The 25,259-nt window shown below is 38.2% G+C and overlaps 1 protein-coding gene across 1 annotated transcript in view; it reads left to right on the forward strand.

Moving 5' to 3' along the window:
* Positions 1-3,172: 3,172 nt before the first annotated feature.
* Positions 3,173-25,259, forward strand: part of SHCBP1L (SHC binding and spindle associated 1 like) — a 39,013-nt gene continuing 16,926 nt past the window's right edge. Inside the window, exons 1-5 of the mRNA XM_036067699.2 lie at positions 3,173-3,583; positions 5,318-5,467; positions 16,966-17,180; positions 18,055-18,141; positions 18,217-18,435. Of these exons, the coding sequence (XP_035923592.1) occupies positions 3,173-3,583; positions 5,318-5,467; positions 16,966-17,180; positions 18,055-18,141; positions 18,217-18,435 (1,082 nt within the window). The remainder of the gene's footprint in view (positions 3,584-5,317; positions 5,468-16,965; positions 17,181-18,054; positions 18,142-18,216; positions 18,436-25,259) is intronic.

A 25,259-nucleotide genomic window follows, 5' to 3' on the forward strand; every position in this document is an offset into this window, starting at 1 on the left:
TTGCCTCTGATCCTTCCCAGGAGACCCAAGCTAAGACAAACAGTATGGAAGCAGATTATAAAATGATATGTTGGAGCTGAATCACCTTCTAGGCAGCTGTCAATGAGGACGCTGTCATTGGTGGCGCGTGGAATACTGATCACTCCTAGTGTGCTGTGCTGGTGCAATTGTTCAAACTTCCACTCTGGGTGAGACGGAAGAGAATGCCCTGGTGGTGCAATGTCAGGAGTTGAGAGGTTTGGTGGACATAGTGTTTATAAGGACTATGGAATCAGTTGTCTCTTGCTAAGTATTATGTATTTACTGGCATAAGACAAAGAAATGCTGAGATAACCAATTTAAGGTGAAGTGTCAAAACCAGAAGGCCTCCATTGCAGCACATAAAGAGACTCATTTCCAGCTGAAGGGCAGAAAAAACTTGGGCTCCAGGTTTTTTTTATAAGAGTAATGGTGCTCCAGGGGCACCTGGGTGGTTCAGTCAGTTAAGCGTCTGATTTCAGCCCCAGGTCATGATCTCAGGGTCCTGGGATTGAGCCCCATGCTCAACGCTCCATGCTCAGCGGGGAGTCTGCTTGAGATTCTCTCTTCTCTCCTTCCCCCTCCCCATTCATGCTCCCTCTCTGTCTCAAATAAATGAAATCTTAAAATAAAAAAAAAAAAAAAGTAAGTTCCAGAAAAGGTTGAGTTCTCAGAAGCAGGATTGCTAAACCAGTCAGGCTCTGATTGGGAAGGAGAGATCCTGAGACTTGGTATGAGGACATCCTGGTTGATGCACTGGGAGATACTGAATCCCCAGATTCCCCTGAACCCTCTGAGCTCACTTCTCCCCATTAAAAGCTAGAGTCCCCCATGCTGGCAGATGACACAGGCTTCTGCCTTGGAAGACTACATGCACCACCGCTGAGGATCTACCCCATATTCCCTCCTGGCCACCGGTCCAATAAATAGGGTTAAGACACAACATAACCCAGCAGAGATGTATTGGGTCCTCTAAGGGAGAATAAGGACTGGCCAACATGTACTGGCATGACCTAGGAAAGTTTATGTGGGAATGGATACTGAGGGTGCTAAGTCAGAGAGTGGAATAGCAAGTTAGATAAGGGAGAGTTTCTCAATATGGTTAGAATTCAACTCCTTTATATACATAACATACATGACCCTCTGTGAGATGGCTTTTGTATGTCTCTCCAACCTGAGAATTTGTCCCAGTTTGCCCCCTCTATTCCAGCCATACCAAGCTACCTAGACCAAATTCTTTTACTCTTCTGTAAAAATCACTAACGACTCTCTCTGCCTGGAATGTTTATCCTACTCCATCTTCCATTCTATTCCCAGCTTAGGTGCCTATAATCTACTATGTCATAACACAGCCCATCTGGGAATTATATCTGCTAATGGAAGTAGAAATTCATACACATCCTTTCTGGGAAACAACTTGGCAATACTAGCAGCCTTAAAATGTTTACACATCCTGACTTGGGAATCCCACTTTTCTCTGGGGGTGAGGGAGGGGGATACAAAATATAGGCAAAACTTATGCACAAATATATCAAAATGGCATATTCATTATTATAAAAATTAACATAACCCAAACATCTGAAAGTATGGGTTTATGGAAACTATATGCAGCTATTGAAAATAATGTATTTAAATAATTTGTAATAAGAAAATGCTTATCCAAACAAGCACCCTGAAAACGTAAGAGAATTTTGAGCATATATATATTATATATATTTTTAAAATCAGGGTCTTACCAAACACAATCATCTATTGACCCATCTGTACCCTTCACTAAGATTATGAGGATAGGAATTCTGTCTTTTGTTTCTGTAACTTTGGCATCTATGCATTGTCTGGCACATGGTAGATTCCTACAAATACTTGTTTGCGTTTGTGTTTGGTTTGTTTTTTGGAAAGAGGTTGTTGTTTTTAAACTTTTGACTAGGACAAGTAGTCTCTGTTATTCTGAATCAAACCCCACAATTTATTAAAAAACAAACTTTTTGAAGAAATGCTAGAGTAAATAGATTTTACTTTTGGTGAGTGAAATCTGTAGCTAAGTACAATTTTAAACAAAATCCAGGACTCCTGACAAAAGGAATAAACTTAGAGTCAACACGTGAAAAATGTTGTAATTATTCCCTGAACATGATATTAAGACTAATATTTTCCTCAAAATAAACTCCAAATTCAACACAGTGTCCTTCCAGATGAGTGTGAAGGAAGGCAGGTGTTTTCCCAGTGCTGTTCTTTGTGGGAGCTGCTGGCCCCCCCAGGGCAGTTACTTCACAGCTAGAGAGCAAACAGAAGTTATTCCAACTGGCTCCAAGCACGTTTCAAAGGAATATAACAGAAACGAGTGGTCTCTGTTCTTCTCCAAAATGTATTATCTTGAGCAGATTTTCATCGTGAGGGTATTCATAGTTTGCACACATTACTCCCAGCTGGAAATTTGAGTCTAGTTTAACAATTACATAACATAATCTTCAATGAGAATTTTGAGCAGCACAACAGAGACATGAAAATAGACTAACCTACCGTTTTTGGCAAAAAGTGTCTTGTTCAAAATGTAAAGGCAGTTTTATATTGGGAACCGTGTGAATAGGTTGGGGAAAATCTAGGTCGCTGGATTTGTCAGTAGAGTGACCTTTGGTCATGAGCAGAGGGCTCCAGTTACTATCGGTCTCCAGCGTAAAACTAAATTTTCTTTCAGACTGTGTTTGTGCAGATGCGCGTGTGTGCAGTGGTAGGCGGCGCATGAGTTAGGTCATGATGACCTGGGGGTGACTCACAAGCACCCTGAAAACGTAAGAGGACCCTGGGGAGAGAATTCTCTCCTTGGGTGGGTCCAAGGGGAGCGGCGTAGGGTTAGGGCGAGCGCCCTGCGCGGGGGCGCCACCTAGTGGGGGCGCCGCCTTGAGCACCACACTGTCCACCGCGGCCTCCCCCGCGGCCCCCTCCGCAGCACCCGCGCCCCCCCACCACCTCGCGGGCCGCGGTCCCCTCCACCCCCGCCTCCGCCCGCACACCCATCCCCCAACTCGCCCGGGCCGGCTCCCCTCGAGGCCCCGCGCTCGTTGCGGACTCGGCGGGCGCCGCCCGCTCATTGGCCAGCGGGCTGAGGGCGGGAAAGGTGACTAACGGCTGCAGTGGGCCCTAGCGGTGTGAGGAGATGGCGTCGGGGGCCAGGGCTCCCGTGCCCGAGGACTCCGTCCGAACCGTCAGCCCCGGCAGGCGAGGAGAGAAGGGGGTGTCCGCGCCCACCGGGGACTCGGTGGCCGTAGGGACCCTGAAGAGCGCCGCATCCCCGGTGCGGGCGGTGGTGGCGTCCCCGCGGCCCGCGAAGGGGAAGGCGGGCCGGGAGGCGGCCCGGCGGCGGCTGCAGCTCCTGCCGGCCTCTCAGGCCGAGGGCCGGGGCGAGGGGGCGCAGGAGGACGAGGACGAGGAGCCCCTTCTGTCGGTGCCCGAGGAGGATGAAGAGGAGGCGCAGCCACTGCCCCCGGTCTGCGTGTCCCCCATGAGGGGCATGTGGCGCGACGAGAAGGTGGCGCTGTACTGCGACGAGGTGCTGCAGGGCTGTAAGGTGAGGGGCCAGCCTGCCGTTCCAAGAAGGACGGGCACTCGGCATCTGCAGGGCCTCCGCCGAGCCGGAGGCAGCGGCCCGGCCCAGAGGGTTACCGTCGGCTTTTCCCGCACACAAACCATTGTCAGTGAGGGGGGCAGCCCTGGTGGAGCGTGTTCCCGGTTTCTGGCAGCTTCCAAGAGATGAAGATCGATAGGCCTAATCAGTGCCCAGGTTTACATCTTAGATCGATAAGCCTTATCAGTGCCCAGGCTTGCGTCTTAGTTTTGGCATTTAACGACTTGCGTCCACAGATAACGATACGATGACCCAGCCTTGACTTTTACCCGACAGTACTGCACGGGTCTACACTCGATGGTTCCCAGACTCTGAGTCTGGGAAGTGCAATGATGTTTCGTATCCAAGATACGTACCTCGTAACACTGCATAGAGCAAATATATGTTTCTAACCTATTTTTTTTTTAAAGTTATAGTAGAAGAATTGGTGTAGAAAGATATTCGTTGCACTGATATGTATTAGAATTAAAAATTAGAAAGTAACGACTATGGGGGCAGTAAAGAACTTGTGGTGGCTGCATATACTGGAGACCCATGCAGGGGTAAAAATTAGGTTTTCAAGAACAGTTATATCTTACGCGATAATGTTAAAAAAAAAAAACAACAACCCAGGAGACAAAACAAAATATGATTCATATGAATGGATGAATGCAAACATAGAAAAATGACTGGAAGGAATTAGCAACAACGGTTATTTGGGCTGTCAGGATCAACGGTTATTTGTTTTCCTTGCATTTTGTGTGTTTTTCAGATTTTGTTGTAGGCGGACCATATTTTATAATCAGACGAAAATTTTATTTTTAAGAACACAGTTACCATAGGGGCGCCTGGGTGGCTCAGTTGAAGTGACTGCCTTCTGCTCAGGTCATGATCCCAGGGTTCTGGGATCGAGCCCCGCATCGGGCTCCCTGCTTGGCGGGAAGCCTGCTTCTCCCTCTCCCACTCCCCCTGCTTGTGTTCCCTCTCACGCTGTCTCTCTCTCTCTCTCTGTCAATTAAATAAATAAATAAAATCTTAAAAAAAAAAAAGAACACAGTAACCATAAAACTAGGACAGTATTAATGGCCAACTTATATCTGATAATGAGGGTTGGAAAAGAGGAAGTCTCTGAAAGGCAATTGAAAAACGTTTATAGACATTTTTGTGCCATTAATCAGACGGGGTCTAATGACTGGGTTTCACAATAGCTTAGATGATTATCATCCTTGAGGTAGCTGATTTAAATTTAAAAAATAAAATGGGTAGTATTTTTTGAATGCTTAATATGCTCATTTGTTTTATAGAATGGAGTGCTGTTTTAAATTTTTATGTACTATGTTTTAAATAGGTTACTGTATCTTTAAAGTTTAGAAAAAATAATTGCTGTTTTTTAAAAATGATAATTACTATTTTTTTAAAGTATAATTACAGTTCTTTGTCCTCAGTGGATTAATAAAACAGATTACTTAAATATAAATAACAAGTAGATGTTTCAGCACTGAATTACTCTGTTGAGTGAATGGATCTCTTTTAAGTTTTTAATGTTTATGATATTTTCCAGTAAACATTGATTCAATTAACATCTGTTACTTTCCAGGTTTTTTATTATTTAAGGGTATATTTAAATAGAAATCAGTAAAAATATTTCTATATAAATCTATAATTTTATATATTTATACATATTTTTTCTTTTGCTAGGCAGAAGATGCTGATGAGGCTATGAGTAATTATCTATCAGAAAAATTAAAGTTGAAAGACAAATGGCTTGGAGTCTGGAGGACGAATCCTGAGTTATTCTTTGTGAAATATGAAGAAGCTTCTATCCCTTTTGTTGGTATACTGGTTGAGGTAAATAACTTTTACCTGACCTTTGTTCTTTTGAGTGAAATTATCAGTTCTTTTTAAGACCAAAATATGACCTTACTAATTTGGGGCTTTGATACTTAAACACAGATTGACAAAGGTTAATGTCTATTTTAAGTTTCTAAGCAAATTAATAGCATAAAAAGAAGGGGGGATATTAGCATTCATTTACCTGGGCACAGTTAATTATTAAATGGAATCTAGTGTATCAGACAGTATTTATTAGCTTAGTTTCTTTTTTTTTTTTAAAGATTTTATTTATTCATTTACTTGAGAGAGTGAGAGAGAGAGAGAGCACATGAGAGGGGGGAAGGTCAGAGGGAGAAGCAGACTCCCTGCCGAGCAGGGAGCCCGATGCGGGACTCGCTCCCCGTACTCCAGGATCATGACCTGAGCCGAAGGCAGTCGCTTAACCAACTGAGCCACCCAGGCGCCCTATTAGCTTAGTTTCAATTGCTCAAATAGCAAAAGTGCATTTCTTTAAAATTAGTAATTTAGGCTTTAACAGACTTGGGCCTTCTTTTTCCATCATTTTCCTTTAATCTTCTTTTGTCTGAATTACGAGGTTTAGTTAAAGTAAGACAGAAAAAGTGGATCAGAAAACTGTTGGTAAAATTTGAAATTTCTTCTATAAAAAGTACCCTTTTAGTATAATACCTCAACTTCCAAGCCTTCATCTGATAAGATTTTACTTTTTTAGGTCTATAGGTTAAATATTGTGGCATATTTGATGTCATAAGTTTGATTCCCTTAAAGATTTATTATCCGTGTATAGACATTAATATCTATAATCACAAATGGTATCCCTGCCTCAGATATTTCAAGTTTGTTGTTTGGTCACAAGAAAAATTTGTGTTTGAAATTCATTACATTGCACACTACCTGAAAACAATTCAATTCTGTGTTCTATGGAAAAGTAAGTTTGTGGTATTTTTACAGATAAAAAATGGCATATTTTTTATCATAGAGACTATACAAAAAATATAATAGAGACTTGGGATTAGTTTTTCAATAATATTCTGTTTTTAGTGTTTCTTTGAGGTTTGTTCAACTTCAGATTTTGAGTAGCTTTTCCCTGGAATTTTCATAACTTCTCTGGACTTTTTTCATGTGGATAAAATAAGTGGAGGTATACTATATTGGTATCTTTAACATTTTGGGGGGGGGATTTTTTAGTCAAGTTTTATGTGGAATCCTGACATATACAACACATTAAAGCAGGACATTTCTGATTGAAATGAAGGGGATGGCATTCTAGCAATTACTTGGCTTTTCTTCCGACACCTCATGATAGCCCCTATTCTCCATAAAACCTTGGAAGATCCTTAAATTTATATGAAAACTCACTGGATTAGATTATCTAGAAAATATATCAAGTTCTAAGGTTTTACATGCAATACATTGATTGTTTGCTCTCTTTGTTACTCCAAAAATAACAAGATTACAGATAATTATAGATTGCTTTAGAATCCTCTAGGGATTGCCAATCCTCTAGAGATTGCCAGTGTCCGTTTAAACATTAGAAAGGTAGGAAGGAAAGGAGAGAACAGAGCAAAAAGCAGAATAGTATGTTGGCAGATTCTAATTCTTTGAATTATGTGGCAGTAAAACTAGATCTTGGGACCTCTTGAGGTAGCTCTTGGGATCTCTTAAGGTAGTGCTGCACAATTCAGATGTTGTTTTGTCTGCCAAAGCTTCTTAAATCTTACTTGAAGTATCAACAGTTGCTATATGATACTCCTTGTTCTGAAGTCACAATAATTTATTTCTATGGACCTCATTCTCTTTTTCTTTAGATGCTCAATTTTCTATTGCTGCTGCAAGAATTTACCATGAGTTTGGTGACTTAAACAATACAAATTTATTATCTTACAATTCTATAGAAAAAAATCTGACATGGGCCCAGTGAGCTAAAATCAAGATATAGGCAAGGCTGCATTCTGTTTTGGAGGCTGTAGGGGAGAATCTGGTTCCTTGTCTTGTCCAGCCTGTAGAAGCTTCCTGCATTCCATGACTTCTGGCCCCCTCTCTCCATCTTCAAAGTCTTTCTTGGACTCTCTCTGTCTGGTTCTTTGCCGGCTGAAAAAGTGCATGTCCTTTAAGATTCATGATTAGAATGGGCCCAACTGGGTAATTCAGGATAACTTTCCCATCTCAACTCCTTAACCTTAATCACACCTGCAAAGTCCCTTTTACCATGTAAAGTAACATTAATATATTCACAGGTTCCAAGGATAAAGGCATGAATATCTTTGAGGGCCATTATTCTGCCTGGTACAAATTCACACAAAAACAAAGAAAAAATTTAGAAATATTTGATTGGAAGAAAATCTAGCATATTCTTAATCTTGGTTACAAAATGGTCCAGAAATTAAGGAACTTTTTTATAACCTCTGCAAAAAGCAGTTTGCCAAAATATATTAAGAATTTTAAAGTAGGGGCGCCTGGGTGGCTCAGTTGGTTAAGCGTCTGCCTTCCGCTCAGGTCATGATCCCAGGGTCCTGGGATCGAGCCCACTTCGGGCTCTCTGCTCAGCGGGGAATCTGCTTCTCCCTCTCCCTGCCTCTCTGCCTACTTGTGCGTGTGCACTCTCTCTCTCTCTCGCTCTCCCTCTCTGTCAAATAAATAAAATCTTAAAAAAAAAAAAAGAATTTTAAAGTAGTTCACTCATTATATGTCAGTTATCTCAATAAAGCTAGAAAAAATAAAAATAACAAAAATAAATAAATAGACCCCACTGCACATAAAAACAAATAAAAATGAAAATGAAAAAGTTCACTTAATTTCTAGAATTTATTCTACAGAAATCAGAAATGCAGAAAAAGATTTATATATTGAGTGATCACAGTGATATTTATAAAATTAAAAATACCATAAAACTTTAATAATAAGATGCTGGTCAAATAAATGATGATATATCCATAAGATAGGATATTATGTAGTCATATAACTTATATTAACAAAAAACTTTTAATGATTTAGAAAAGCGCTCATTGTATATATAAGATAAAATAAAAGATTAGAGAACTAGATATGCAGTATGATCCAATTATGTAAATAATATAAGGACATAGGAATAAAACTGGAAGATAAAAAGGTTAATGGTAGTTGGTTATCTCTGTTGATAGGATTATGGTTGATTTTTAAACATTTTGTACAAAGAGCATGTGTAGTCACTATCAATAAATTTAGAGACTCTTTATTTTATTTATTTTTTTAATATTTTATTTATTTATTCGACAGAGAGAGTGAGAGAGTACAAGCAGGGGGAGTGGGAGAGGGAGAAACAGGCTTCTCGCTGAGCAGGGAGCCCGATGCGGGGCTCGATCCCAGGATCCTGGGATCATGACCTGAGCCAAAGGCAGATGCCCAACCATCTGAGCCACCTAGGTGCCCCGAGAATCTTTATTTTTTTTTAAAGGTTTATTCAAATTCCAGTTAACATACAGTGTAATATTAGTTTCAAATGTATAATATAGTGATTCAACACTTCCATACAACACCCAGTGCTCACCACAAGTGCACTCCTTAATCCCTAGCACCTATTTAACTCATCCCCCCCACCCCCCTCCCTCCGGTCACCATCAGTTTGTTCTCTCTTTTTTTTTTTAATATTATTTTTAAAAATTTTTTTAAATATTTTATTTATTTGAGAGAGAGAATGAGAGAGAGAGAGCACATGAGAGGGGGGAGGGTCAGAGGGAGAAGCAGACTCCCTGCTGAGCAGGGAGCCCGATGCGGGACTCGATCCTGGCACTCCAGGATCATGACCTGAGCCAAAGGCAGTCGCTTAACCAACTGAGCCACCCAGGCGCCCACCATCAGTTTGTTCTCTATAGTTAAGAATCTTTTTCTTGGTTTGCTTCCCTCTCTCTTTTTTTCCCCCCTTTGCTTGTTAGTTTTGTTTCTTAAATTCCACATATAAGTGAAACCATATGGTACTTGTCTTTCTCTGACTGACTTATTTCACTTAGCATAATACTCTCTAGCTTCACCCATGTCCGTGCAAATGGCAAGATTTTATTCTTTTTTATGGCTGAGTAATATGCCATTGTATATGTACGTATATATACATATATCACATCATCTTTATCCATTCACCAATTGATGGACACTTGGACGGTTTCCATAATTTGGCTATTGTAGATAATGCTGCTATAAACATTGGGGTGCATGTATCCCCTTGAATTAGTATTTTTGTATTCTCTGGGTAAATATTTAGCAGTGCAATTGCTGGATCATAGGGTAATTCTATTTTTAACTTTTTGAGGAACCTCCATACTGTTTTCCAGAGTGGCTGCACCAGTCTGCATTCCCACCAACAGTGCACAAGGGTTCCCCTTTCTCCACATCCTCACTAACATCTGTTGTTTCTTGTGTTGTTGATTTTAGCCATTTTGACAGGTGTGAGGTGTTCTCATTGTACTTTTGTATTTCCCTGATGATGAGTGATGAGTATCTTTTCATGTGTCTGTTAGCTGTCTGGATAACTTTGGAAAAATGTCTATTCATGTCTTCTGCCCATTTTTTACTTGGATTGTTTTCTGGCTGTTAAGTTCTTCATATATTTTGGATACTAACCCTTTATCAGATATGTCATTGGCAACTATCTTTTCCCATTCAGTAGGCTGCCTTTTAGTTTTGTTGCTTGTTTCCTTCGCTGTGGAGAAACTTTTTATCTTGATGAAGTCCCAATTGTTTATTTTTGCTTTTGTTTCCCTTGCCTCAGGAGACATATCTAGAAAGAAGTTGCTATGGCTGATGTCAAAGAGATTACTGCCTGTGTTCTCTAGGATTTTTATGGTTTCAGGTCTCACATTTAGGTCTTTAATCCATTTTGAGTTTATTTTTGTGTATGGTGTAAGAAAGTGGTCCAGTTTCATTCTTTTGCATGTAGTTGTCCAGTTTTCCCAACACCATTTGTTGAAGAGACTGTCTTTCTTCCATTGGATATTCTTTCCTGCTTTGTCAAAGATTAATTGACCATATACTTGTGGGTTTATTTCTGGGTTTTCTATTCTGTTCTATTGATCTATGTGCCTATTTTTGTGCCAATACCATACTATTTTGATCACTACAGCTCTGTAATATAACTTGAAGCCCAGAATTGTGATGCCTCCAGCTTTGTTTCCCCCCACCCACCCTCAACGGTAGTTTTGGTTACTCAGCATCTTTTGTGGTTCCATACAACTTTTAGGATTGCTTATTCTAGCTCTCTGAAAAATGCTGTTGGTATTTTGATAGGGATTGCATTGAATGTGTAGATTGCTTTGGGCAGTATAGACATTTTAACAATATTTATTCTTCCAATCCATGAGCATGGAATGTCTCCATTTCTTTTTATCATCCTCAATTTCTTTTATCAATGTTTTGTAGTTTTCAGAGTACAGGTCTTTCACCTCTTTGGTTAGGTTTATTCCTAGATATCTTATTGTTTTTGGTGCAATTGTAAATGAGGTTTTTGCCTTACTTTCTCTTTCTGCTGCTTCATTATTGGTAAAGAAATGCAGTAGATTTCTGTATGTCAGTTTTGTATCCTGCCACTTTACTGAATTCATGTATCAGTTGTATCAATTTTTTGGTGGAGTCTTTTGGGTTTTCTATATGGAGTATCATGTCATCTGTAAATAGTGAAAGTTTTATTTCTGCCTAGCTGACTTGGATGCCTTTTATTTCTTTTTGTTTTCTGATTGCTGAGGCTAAGACTTCCAGTACTGTGTTGAACAGCAGTGGTGAGAGTAGACATCCGTGCCTTGTTCTTGACCATAGAGGAAAAGCTCTCAGTTTTCCCCATTGAGGATATTAGCTGTGGGTTTTTCATATATGGCCTTTATTATGTTGAGGTATGTTCCCAGTTTAGAGAATCTTTAATTTGGAGACGTTTAAGGGATCTCTCAGTGGATTCCGAAGCTGGTTATTTACCTGATTCTACTGTATCATAGTTCTAAAGAGGGAATAGTCACTTTGAACTGTTCTCAACATTTACATCTTGCATTGTGGCTATTTCCACAAACTCCCACCTTTAGTTATAAAATCATTGGTTTTATTTATTATTTATTATTTTTATTTTTTGGGGGGGAGGGGCAGAGGGAGAGGGAGAAGGAGAGAGAGAATCTTAAGCAGGCTTCACACCTAGCATGGAGCCCGATGTGAGGCTCAATCTCACAACCTTGAGATCATGACCTGAGCCAAAATTAAGAGCTGGACACTTAACTAACTGAGCCACCTATGCACCCCTAGAATCCTTGATTTTAAAGCCTGTTCTGTAACTTGCTTTCTGAACAAATTGGGAGGCATTTAAATTCACATTTTAGACTGCTTGGGACCCTTCTCTTCCCTCTAGCTCCTACTCTGTCTCTTTCCTTTATTTCATCGTAAAGTCCCCAAAATAGTAGTTTATATTAAATGTCTCAATTCCTTATCTTTTGTGTACCCACTTATTGCTAAATGTTTTCTTAGTGTTATTAAAATTCAATATGCACATAGTTAATAGAGTCAAATACAGTTACAACTTTTGTTATGAAATGATGTGATCACCCAACCTCTATCCACCTTCTGCTGCAATTTCTTGTATTTTCCAGGTGCAGCCAATTTTAACCAGTTTAGTTAATTATTATGGTATCAATTCCCTATCTCCAAGAGACATGCTTATATTTCTTCCCATTCAGTTTTAAGAGAGGGAGACAAACCATGAGAGACCCTTAACACTGGGAAACAAACTGAGGGTTGCTGAAGGGGAGGTTGGTGGGGGGATGGGATAACTGGGTGATGAGCATTAAGGAGGGCACGTGATGTGACGAGCACTGGGTGTTATGCGCAACTGATGAATTATTGAATACTGCATCTGAAACTAATGATGTACTATGTGTTGGCTAATTGAATTTAAATAAAAAAAGAAGAATCATGCTTATATTGCTACTTCTTGATTTCCCTGTTTTAGGTTTTATATATAGGCTCCCACTATGGAAAATGGGGATTTAGGTATTTTATATACCACCACCAATACATTCCCTGTTCCACCTTATACCCATATTTTTTACATGCTCCCATCCTCCCAAAACACTTAATAATTTTGGTTCTATCATATACTCAGTGTTTACTTCATTTGTATGTAGTATTCATTTCAGAGATAGATAAACTGGTATACTATGATTAATTTTCCTTTCCTGGACATTTAAAAAACTTTTCCTAGAGTTGATTACCTTGTTTTTTTTCATTTCTTTTAGTTTTCTTACTAGTTTGTCCTTAGACTCTTCCCCAGTTATGTAAGTCTTCTCAACATAAACATGTCTATCAATTTTGTCTTCTTAAAGAGGTATCTCTTGCATCCTTCTGATCTGCAATCTGGATTGGTGATCTCTAGACCTGATGGATAGTTGTGTTTTTGGGATCTCCCTCCATCATTATCTTAGGAATTCCTTTTGCCATTCTCTTGTATAAATAACCTATTTCCCAGAATTCCTATCTTCCTTTTTCTTAATTCTTTCATTTTGGCTAGGGACCTTATACTAATAGCTTCATGGGTAAGGACACAAAGAAGATAAAATTACTGCAATCTTGTGTTCTTGAAAATATCCCCATATTTATTTGAAAAATTGACAGGGTACATGATTCTAGGTTTGATTTTTATGACCAGAATTTGAAAAATACTGTTCATTGTCTTCAAGCCTCCAGTGTTGTTGGTTGAGAAGCCAATGTCATCAGTCCTCTGATAACACCTATATATTTTTCCTCTCTGGAAACTTGTAGGAGCTTTTCTTTATCCCCAGAGTCCTCCACCAAAATGATAGCAAAGGAATTTTTTAAAAGGTATTTAAGGACAAGAGATGGGAAAGGAGATAATGGCAACAAAACTTAGAAGGCATAAAAGAGATAAATAAGTGGCAACCGACAGTAAAGCTAAGAAAGTTGAATTCTAAGTTTGTAGTAGGGAATGTCAAAAAACAATTTGATATACACTAAATACCCTAAAGAATTGACTGTACTTACATCTCTGGAAATAGGGTTTAATTTGGAGCTAAGAAAGAATTGTTGAAAGCTATTTAAGAAACAGAGATTTCCACTCCCAGAAAGATGGAGTAGACATATTTTTCCCTATTCTTCCTACCAAGTATAACAAAAAACCTGGATAATTAATATAAAACCAACATAAGACTCTAAAAGATGGATAGAAGGCAGAGTGCCTAGGGACCTCATGACCCAAGGAATAACAGTAACTTCCTTGAGGTTTGCTTCATATCTCCTAGACTGGGTACCAGAGAATCTGGCAACCTAAAAACACCAATAGGTGTAGACTAAAAGTAAAAAATAAAAATGAAAAAGCCCATCCCCCCCAACTCCCCACTCCCAAAGGCCTGCTTTCTCTAGCCAAAGGACCAGGAAAGGGGCAGCCAAACACCACAGGGAAAAAACCCCAAACCTGCTGCCCCTTTTTCCCCACTGCAGGAAAAGACCCAAGTGAAGAGCCTAGACTTCCACTCTTGTTAAGTTGAAACAAGGCAGGCTAACCCCACTGCCAGAGTGGTGTTAGAGAAGACCTAGTGGGAAGAAAATGGGGAGTTGGGTGATAAGGAACTTCCCCTGCCCTCCTGGTGTCAATGTAGACTACGTAGAAAGACTATACTACCACCCCTGCGAGTAAGGAGAGACTCCTTCCACTTCCTGGAGCAGTGATGTCAGAAAAGATCTAGTGGAGAATCAGGACTCAACACCCTACCACGATGTCAAAGAAAACATGGGGAACAATAATGAGGTGCTCCTCTCTCTCCAAGCTGGTATCAATGGAGATCTCATGTTGAACCTGAACTCTCACCCCAGAATAGCAGTAAAGAAGAAACACTCCCCATACTCCCCCGGTCAACAGACACAGAGTGAAGAATCTGGACTTCTCTCCCTATCTGGCAGTAACAGGATGGCAACTTTCTTTCTATGGCAGATTGGTGTCAAAAGAGGACTGATAAAATAAAAGATTTAAATAAAGTCAAGAATCTCACATAATACTCAAAATGTCCAGAAAAATCACTTGTCATCTCTTCTCAATCCCTCGTAAGAACTAGGATGATCTCAACTTGAATGAGATAAAACAATAGACACCAACACTGAGGTAACACAGATGTTAGAATTATCTGACAAGGACTTTAAAGCAGTCATGATAAAAATGCTTCACTGAGCAATTATGAATGCATATGCAACAAACTAAAAAATAGAGAGTCTCAGCAAAAAATAGAAAGTCTCTACAAATAAATGAAATATATAAAGAAAAACCAAGCAAAGTTTTAGAACTAGAAAAATACAGTAACTACAATAAAAAACTCAAAAGAATGTGTTGAACAGCAGAACGAAGACAGAGGAAACAATCAGTGAACTTGACAATAGAAAATTAGAAATTACCTAAATGAACACCAGGAAGAATATAGACTGGAAAACAAAATGGAGAGAGCTGTAGGGACATGTTGGACTCTAACAAAAGACCTAACATTCATGTCTTCTGAGTCCCAGAAAAAGAGAAGAGATGTGGCTGAAAAAATATTTGAATAAAATAATGGCTGAAATTTCCCAAATTTGGCAAAAGACATAAATGTACAGATTTAAGAAGCTGGCTTGAGAAGTATGGTTAAGGATAGAAGTATCCCATTGAGAAGAAGGGAATAGGTCAAAGTTTATTGGTACTGAATGTTAGGATCTTCTGCCTTCTACTCTGACTCTGAACACAAGCAGCTAAGGCATATTCCTTCAGGCATGAGAGTTGGAAGATTTTTCTATATTCAGCTCAGAAGAACACATCTAAAGGTAGTTGTCATATTGAGTTCCCATGGAAAGAGCTGGTGCAGAAGATCCTACAGATGTTCTACATCTACAGATAGAACATCTGTACTTATTCCACCTGTATACACAGACCTCCTTTTTAGTGCTCCACTTTTAAATATGAACAGACAGCCAAGGATCACCAGGCATTTGAAGAAACTCTAATATCAAAATTGTGGTTAAAACAGCAGAAAAGAAGATATTTTGAAGAAACAAATGGTAAGGAAAAGGAAAATATATATATATACACACATATGTACATAAATATATTTAAAAACCTATTAATCTCAGAAATAAAAGACAAGATAAAAGCATCCATGAATCAATAACTGGAACCTATTAAAAAAAAAATAGATGAGGAAGGAAAGCTTTCAAATTCATTCTATGAGGCCAGCATTACTCCAATACCAAAACCAGATACCAAAACACTACCAAAAAAAAAAAAAAAAGAGAACTGCAGGCCAATATCTCTGATGAACATAGATGCTAAAATCTTCAACAAAATATTAGCAAACTGAATCCAACAATACATGAAGAGAATTACTCACCATGGCCAAGTGGGACTTATTCCTGGGATGCAAGGGTAGCTGAGTATTCACAGGTCAATTAATGTGATACATAACATCAACAAGACAAAGGATAAAAACCATATGATCATTTCAATAAATGCAGAAAAAGCATTTGACAAAGTACAACATCCATTCATGATAAAAACCCTCAACAAAGTAGGTTTGGAGGTAACATACCTCAACACAATAAAAGCTATATATGAAAAACCCAGAGCTAACATCATACTCACTGGTGAAAAACAGAGCTTTTCCCCTAAGGTCAGGAATAAGACAAGAATGTCCACTGTCACCACTTTTATTCAACAGTACTGGGAGCCCTAACCACAGCAATCTGACAAGAAAAAGAAATAAAAGGCATCCAGATAGGTAAGAAAGAAGTGAAACTTTCACTATTTGCAGATAACATGATACTATATATAGAAAACCCTAAAGATTTCACCAAAATACTAGAACTGGTAAATGAGTTCAGTAAAGTTGCAGGATACAAAATCTTTATACAGAAATCCATTGCATTTCTATACACTAATAATGAAATAGCAGAAAGAGAAATAAGAAAATCCTTCCATTTACAATTGCACCAAAAATAATAAGATACCCAGGAATAAACTTAACTGAGGAGGTGAAAGACCTGTACTCTGAAAACTATAAAACACTGATGAAAGAAATTGAAGGCAACACAAAGAAATGGAAAGATATTCTGTATTTAGGGATTGGGAGAACAAATATTATAGAGGGAAGGTGGGTAGGGGGATGGGTGAAATAGCTAGAGAGGATTAAGACTTATCTTGATGAGCTCTGAGTAATATATGGAATTGTTGAATCACTATATTATACACCTGAAACTAATATAACATTATTAACTACACCGGAACTAAAGGAAAGGAAAGGAAAGGAAAAGGAAAGGAAAGGAAAAGAAAAGGAGAGAGGGAGGGAGGAAGAAAGTTTGAAAAATTGTTATTTTATTTAATATTGATCTATAATTACTTTGTGTGTGGTTAAAGAGGTCATAAAATTTAAAAGAAGAAATTTTATAAGCAGATCATGTGTGAGGAAAAAAATCCTGTGATTTATTTTGATTTGTAATTACAAATTTTATAATATTTATCGTAGGTAACTTGTAAACCACACCAAAGCTTATCGTCTTGTTTCAAAGTTACTGTATCTGTTGCTGAGCCCTTTTCTTCTAACATTGCAAATATTCCAAGGAATTTAGTCAATGAGATTTTGGAAGAACTGGAGCATAGTGTGCCTCTCTTGGAAGTGTACCCTGTTGAAGGACAAGATTCTGATATACATGATATTGCTTTGGCCTTGGAAGTTGTAAGGTATTAGACCTTTTTACCTCTTAAAGTTAAAATTCTCCTATTCAAAAAGTTAATATGTAAGTATATAAGCGCTTAATAAATAGTTATTGATTTAATTTTTACTCACTGCTGAATTCAATTTGTCCATTTTTTTAAAGTCTATTTATTTATTTTAAGTAATCTCTACACCCAACATGGTGCTTGAACTCATGACTCCAAGATCAAGAGTCACATGCTCCACTGACTGAGCCAGCCAGGTGCTCCTGTCTGTTTTTAATGAACACATATTTGTAACTCTTTTAACATTCTCTTGCAGAAGTATTATATATGGGCAATGAAAAGTTTGCCATTTTTTGATCTTGATTTTCCAAAAATTGATTAAAAAAAGTTCTAGAGACAAGTAACATTAAATTTTGTTCATATTTAAGCATCTTAAGTATATTAGATTTTATGTTTCACGTGTAAGGGCATTACAAATACTAGATGTCATCATCTACATTATGATTGCTTCTTAAAAGTTGATACAATTTGAGAGAAGCTGTCCAAAAATATAATACAGAATATTTTGGGGGCATATTTTTGTTTTTCTAATGCTTCCCCTGAATATACAAATTTGATTATATCTTAAGTATTATTTCTTTGTTGAACAAAACCATAGCCCAAATCTAGGAAATTTGGAAACATTTTTCATTCTCACTTCAAGGAACATTATCTGTAATAACCTCAAATAGCATCTAGATAACCTAATTTTTAAAGGTTTGATTTTAATATTAGTTCACTGAGAAGTCATTTTTCTTAGAATTCATACAAAGAATTCTGACATGACAGTGTCTTTAATTATATACATGGTATTGGCTCTTTTTGATCACTTTTATATTATTTTGATTCATTATAGGTTTTTTTATGACTTTCTTTGGAGGGACTGGGATGATGAAGAAAGTTGTGAGAATTACACTGCTTTGATTGAAGAAAGAATTAATTTGTAAGTATAGTTAAAAACGAACTCAGCACATTATTATTATAAGATAAACATTGTAATTATATTGATACTTTTCAGGTGGTGTGATATACAAGATGGAACCATACCTGGTCCTATTGCACAACGTTTCAAAAAAACTTTGGAGAAATATAAAAACAAACGTGTTGAGCTCATCGAGTATCAGAGTAATATTAAGGAAGATCCATCTGCAGCAGAGGCCGTTGAATGCTGGAAAAAATACTATGAGATAGTAATGCTCTGTGGATTATTGAAAATGTGGGAAGATTTACGCCTCCGGTAATAATTTGCTCTATTTTAAACAAAAAGATTACATGGTCATTCTTTTATATCACTTGTCATATATATTACCCTGACTGAAGTAGATTATAAAATTAGATGTCCAGTTTTTGAGATAAGAACAAAGTGCAACTACCAGTATTGGAAAGTTATTTTTATATAACTGAGTTCACTGAAATCATTGGCTTTTTGGATAAAAAAACATGTCATCAAACTAGTTCTTTCCTTATCTTTCATCTTTACATTCTTGATTTTGGCCAAAGCCTAAGAAAAGAGGAGGTAGATCTCCACCACATATAATATGCAAAGTAAAGAGAAAGTTGAATAATTTGGCTGCCTCTTAATTTCTTCTTTTTTAACCAACATAAGTTGATAAGTTCTTTTTGTGATAAATAAAACAATGTAGATTTAACTAGCATCATTCTCCAGAATACTTTAAAATGTCTTAAAATATTTTTACATTACTATGTAGTAAAGTACATATTTCTGTTTTAGATAGAGAGGAAACAAGAATTCTTGCTCATGGTTTCAAAATTAATGGAAAATTTTGAATGGAGCCAAAGGACATATGACTATTTCATACTAGATTGTTAAACCTCTTCCTTTGTGTTCCACCTGTACACGTTCTGTGCCATAGAAATTCTGAGCCACATTTTATTTGTCCAATAATTAACTATTAGCCTAAATCTTTTCTTTTTGTACTTTCTTTCAAATTTGACTTACTTTTTTAATCATTAAGAATCCCATTTCAGTGCCTATTGTTGATGTTGTTATTGGGATTCCTATATAAGAAAACCTTGGGATTACTTTGGGAAGTCACTATAGATAAGATTTTTGAAATCTATTTATCTAGAAATCCAGATTCAACAAAAGTTGAATTTGAATACAAGCTATCATCACTAGACTTCGGATTCTAATGGCATAGAGCACAGGGTTCTCTCATCTTAAAAGTTATAATCACAGAGAATCTAGGTTTGGGAGTGGTGGAGTAAGTTAATTCGTCAATCCCTTGCATAGATAACAATTATAAAATTTGAACAAAAATGTATTAAAAGTATCCAGCTATTTGAAGGTACTGTCAAATAACCAAAGCAGGCAACAGCCTTGAAATGTATTTATCCTTGGAATGGGTAAGAAATGGGAATTTGTTGCTTTTCAGTCTGAAAGGGATCACCAGTTCTTTTAGCTCTGGCAGCAAAAAATGCAGTCCAACTATTTCATGATGGCAAAGGACAGAGTTCAAAGCTGGCAGAAGAGCTGGAAATATAGGTGGGGTATCCTGAAAGAAGAGAGTTGTAAAAGGGGTGAGATCTAGAATTTTAGCATAAACTCTGCCCAAATTCTTGACTGACCACTAAACTGTGCTAGCATTGGTTGGGGAGAGAAATTTGGGAACCATGCTTTAAAAAAAATATGTAGTTGAAGCATGGAGGTTGAGAGAACTGAACAGAGATGTCAGCTGCATTTTGAGCCCAGACAAGTTAACTGCCTGCTAGAATACAAGAATAACAATCCTCAGAAGAACAAAACACAATCTAGAGTTATGAGAATCTATTTTCCAAAGTCTCCAGTGTTCAACCAAAAATTAATGGGCATGGAAAGAAACCAGAAAATAAGATCCATACCCAGGAAAAAAGATATTTAATAAAATATGAGTTTGAATAGACCCAGATGTTAGATCTGAAAGACTTCAAAGCAGCTATTATAAATATGTTCAACAAATTACAGGAAAACTGGTGTTAATAAGTGGATGGAGAATCTCAACAGAGAAATGGAAACTAAAAAACAAATAAAATATTTTCAGATGTAGCTCTGACATGTAAAGAGCTTGTTAATTATTGCTCCCATCCTTAAAAAAAGAAAAAAGCTGAGCAAACTGAAAATGACTTTCTTCGACCCATAAGAAAACTGAGGTTACAGGGCAAACTGCCACCTTGAAATCTGGAGAAAGAAGTAAATTCAGAATCACAACCAAGATCTGCTTACCTGAAACAGATAACCACCTAGAGCCATAAACTGCAAGAACACAAGTGGTAATTTTGATGAACTGCTGGTGGTTGAGTGTGGACTAGTATGCAAGTGAGAAGCTCCTGGAGGGATGAAGTTCCTAGGGAGATACCCCACATCTCTGTGGGGTTTTGCCTCCAGGAATTCTGGTGAAGAGTCAAAAAAAATCCCATTATGCCTCTGGTTGGGGATGGGAAAAGTTACTATTATGAAATATACCCATAAATCTTAAAAAAAAAAAGGGGGGGCGCCTGGGTGGCTCAGTCGTTAAGCGTCTTCCTTTGGCTCAGGTCATGATCCCAGGGACCTGAGATCAAGCCCCGCATCGGGCTCCCTGTTCTGCGGGAGGCCTGCTTCTCCCTCTCCCACTCCCCCTGCTTGTGTTCCCTCTCTTGCTGTGTCTCTCTCTGTCAAATAAATAAATAAAATCTTTAAAAAAAAAAAAAGAAAAAGAAATATACCCAGAGCATCTCCATGACAAAGATTTATTCACCAGAGGAAAAGACTTTACCAGAGCCTTTTCCCACCTAGGGGAGAAGGGCATTTCCTTGACTCCAGTCCCCTCTAGCCTTCCTATCTGGGAAGTGGAGGGCACTAAGAAACTTGTGAAGGTTACAGTCCAGGGACATAGACCCCCTCAAAGACTAATATTTAATCATAAGATTATAGGACAATTCCTCTCCACCATACCATACCAACCACATCAGCCAGGCTCCAGTATAATAACTGGATTATAGCAAAAAGAACTACAAGACACGAACTCTGTCTAAAGAGGAGTTCTTAGGGAAGCTCAAAGGCAACAGGGGAGACACAAATGTGGAAACCATAGGAATGTGAGGCCTCTGACACCTACAGCTATAGCAAACATTAAACACAGTTTACCTCCTGGCCAGATTAATATAAAACCTCACTCTAAAAGCCTGTTTGCTTCAGTTTCTAGTCAATATATCATGCTTGGCTTTCCACAAAATATTACAGGACATACTAAGAGGCAAGAAAAAAACTAAGCCTGAAGAGAGAAAGCAAGCATCAGAACCAGACTCAATTATGATTTTGGAATTAATCAGATGGAATTTAAAATACCTAATTAATATGTTAGTCTCTAATGAAAAAAGGACACAAAATGTAAGAACAGACATAATGTAAGCATAAGAACAGAAACTCTAAGAATGAATTAAAAGAAAATGCTAGAAATAAAAAAAATAAAAATGATGAATACCTTTGATGGGTTTACTGATAGATGGGATGAAACTGAGGAAAGAATCAGTGAGCTTGAAGGTATGTCAACAGAATCTTTTCAAAAAAAATGCAAAGAAAAAAAAAGAATGAAAAAAAAAAACATCCAAGAACTGTGGGACCATTTCAAAGGGTGCAGCATATGTGTAATTGGAATGCCAGAAGAGAAAAAGAGCAAATGCAGCAGATGAAATGTAAATTAATAATGGTGAGAATTTTCCAAAATTAAATGTAGACACAAACCCATTGATCCAGGAAGCTCAGAGAACACCAAGCAGGATAAATACCAAAAAAATCTATACATGGGCATATCATATTCAAACTGAAGAAAACTATACATAAAGAAGCTGAGGGGGGAAGGAACACCTTATCTATAGGTGAACAAGAATAAGAATTACAATGTGCTTCTTACAAGAAACCATGCAAACAAGATGAGAGAGGAGTGAAATATCCAAAGCGTTAAAGAACTACCAACCTAGAATTCTATATATTTGGTGAAAATATTTTTCAAAAGTGAAACGATAATAGCTCTTTTAGACAAAAAGGAAAAAAAAAAAACTTGAGGGAATATATCACCTTGCAAAAAAAATGAAAAGTTCTTTAGAGAGAAGAAAATTGCTAAAGGTCAGAAACTCAGATCTATGTATAGGAAGGAAGAAGAGTTTGGAGAAAGAATAAATAAAGGTAAATTAAAATCTTTTATTTTTCTTTATCTCGATTGAAAAGATATTGTTTAATAGTAGTTTTGATGGTATTGGGTGATAATAGTGTATAGATTGGTAAAATAAATGACAGTAATATACTGAGGAGAGAAATGGGACTACTCTGTTAAAAGGTACCTGCACTATATATGAAGTAGCGTAGTGTTATTTGAAGGTGGACTAAGATTAGTTTAAAATGTATATTGCAAGACTCCAGCCACCGAGCATGTGCCATGAGACAGCTTTTCTGGGACAGAATGGTGCTGACTGCACTGCAAGGCTCTCCTCCAGGGGAGGGAAGCAGTCCATGCCTTGCCGGGCCCTTTAAGATTTGGAGTTTTGAATCCCAGCCATGTGACAGAGATAAAACACAGGAGAACTGGGGTGTCGGGTGTGCTGACAGTTGGGCACAGACATGTTGAGGGCAGCGATCTGACAAAAGCCTAGGACATAGAAGAGGAGATTGTTTGCTTTTCTGTGAGGGCCTCCTGAACACCTGTGGCCATGAGTTCCCCTCCCCGGGGAAAAGAGGGCAGGGTGATGCCATCCCTCCTCCCCTCCCCCCACCAGCGTGGTTGGACTTCAGAGAGAAACACAGCACCTCCAGTGGAGGCTTGGAGTCACTTGCACAAAACCCTGCCCCCCTTGCACCCAGCAGGGGATTCTATGCAAAGGCAGGTCTGATTGTGAACCAGCTCATAGGGCCTCTCCCTCAGAAGACCAACACCCCTCTCCTCCCCCCCACTCCCCACCGCATGTACTAGGTCAGCTGATCATGGAGTGCTCCAAAGTGTCAGCCCAATCCTGGTGGAAATAGGACCAGGCTGGCTTTCCTTCCTCCCTCCCTCTCTCCCTTCCTTCTCTTTCTTTCTTTCTTTCTTTCTTTTCTTTCTTTCTTTCTTTCTTTCTTTCGATTTTATTTATTTGACAGAGAGAGACACAGCGAGAGAGGGAACATAAGCAGGGGGAGTGGGAGAGGGAGAACCAGGCTTTGCGCCGAGCAGGGAGCCTGATGTGGGGCTCAATCCCAGGACCCCAGGATCATGACCTGAGCCAAAGGCAGATGCTTAACGACTGAGCCACCCAGGCGCCCCTCTTTCTTTAAATTTTATTTTATTATTATTATTATCATTTTAATTTCTTATATTTTCTTTTTTCTTTTTCCTTTGGTATCAGGCTTATAGTTTTTTTGCTCATTTGTTGGTTTGTTTCTTTTTCTTTTTTTTCGATCAGGCTTTTTTTTTTCCTTCTTTTGTATTCTTTAGAATTGGGTTTATAGTTTTTTTTGTTTGCTTTTTTTGTTCCTTTTCTCTTTTCTTGGATCAGATTTTTTTTTTTTTTAATCAGGCTTAACAAACAAATCCAAGACACCTAGTTAAAGGTCTGAACATTCCCCCCTGCAAGCAAGGAAAAACTCTGTAGAGGACTGATCTGTGGGAAAGAGCAGCCAAAACACAACAGCAGAGAGCGCACAGCATACACAGAAACACTTCCTGAAGCACCAGGCCCTGGACAGTGTATGACCCCTTCTTAATATAGTATTACTCTCAAGAGCAGAAATGAAACAAGCTTTGATAACACGCAAAAGACAGAAACCTAGACATAATGACAAGATGGAGGAATTCTCCCCAAAAGAAAGATCAAGAAGAAATCACAGCTAGGATTTGCTCAAAACAGATATAAGCAATATACCTAAAGAATAATTTAGAACAGTCATAAGAATACTAGCTGGGCTTGAAAGAAGCATAGAAGACACCGGAGAAACCCTGGCTGCAAAGACAAAAGACCTAAAAACTAGTCAGGCCAAAATAATAAAATGCTTTAGCTGAGATGCAAAACCGACTGGATGTAATCACAATGATGATGGAAGAAGCAGAGGAACAAATAGGTAATATAGAAGATAAAATTACAGAAAATAATGAAGCTGAAAGAAAAAGGAAAAGAAAACTATTAGATTATGAATATAGACTTAGGGAACTCAGTGATTCCACAAAGCACGATAATATTATAGGAGTCCCAGAAGAAGAGATAAAGGGGCAGAAGGTTTATTTGAACATATTGTAGCTGAGAATTTCTCTAATCTGGGGAAGGAAACAGGCATTCAACTTCAAAAGGCAGAGAGACCTCCCCTCAAAATAAAAAAAAAAACAGGTCAACACCAAGACATATCATTGAAACTTGCAAAATACAAAGATAGAGAATTCTGAAAGCAGCTAGGGACAAAATGTCCTTAACCTACAAGGGTAGACAAATAAAGTTAGCAGACCTGTCCACGGAAATTTGGCAGGCCAGAAAGAAGTGGCATAATATATTCAAGGTGCTAAATGGGAAAAATATGTAGCCAAGAATACTTTATACAGTAAGGCTGTCATTCAGAATGGAAGGAGCGAGAAAGAGTTTCCAAGACAAGCAAAAGCTAAAGGAGTTTGTGAACACTAAATCAGCTCTGCAAAAAATATTAAAGGGAACCCTCTGAGCAGGAAACAGTGACCAAAAGCAACAAAGACTAGAAAGAAACAGAAACAATCTACAGGAACAGCGATTTTACAGGTAATACAGTGCTACTAAATTCATATCTATCAATAATTACTCAGAATGTAAATGGATTCAATGCCACAGTCAAAAGATGTAGGGTATCAGAATGGATTAAAAAAAAAAAAAGACCGATCAATATGCTGCTTACAAGAGAGTCATTTTAGACCCAAAGACACCTCCAGATTAAAAGTGAGGGGGTGGAGAACCATCTATCATGCTAATGGACATCAGAAGAAAGGGAGCAGCCATACTTCTATCAGATAAACTAGATTTTTAAAAAAGACTACTATAAGAGATGAAGAAGGTCTCTATATCATAATAAAGGGTTCGATCCAACAAGAAGAA

This window comes from Halichoerus grypus, chromosome 7 (assembly GCF_964656455.1).
Source record: "Halichoerus grypus chromosome 7, mHalGry1.hap1.1, whole genome shotgun sequence".
NCBI classification, from domain to species: domain Eukaryota; kingdom Metazoa; phylum Chordata; class Mammalia; order Carnivora; family Phocidae; genus Halichoerus; species Halichoerus grypus.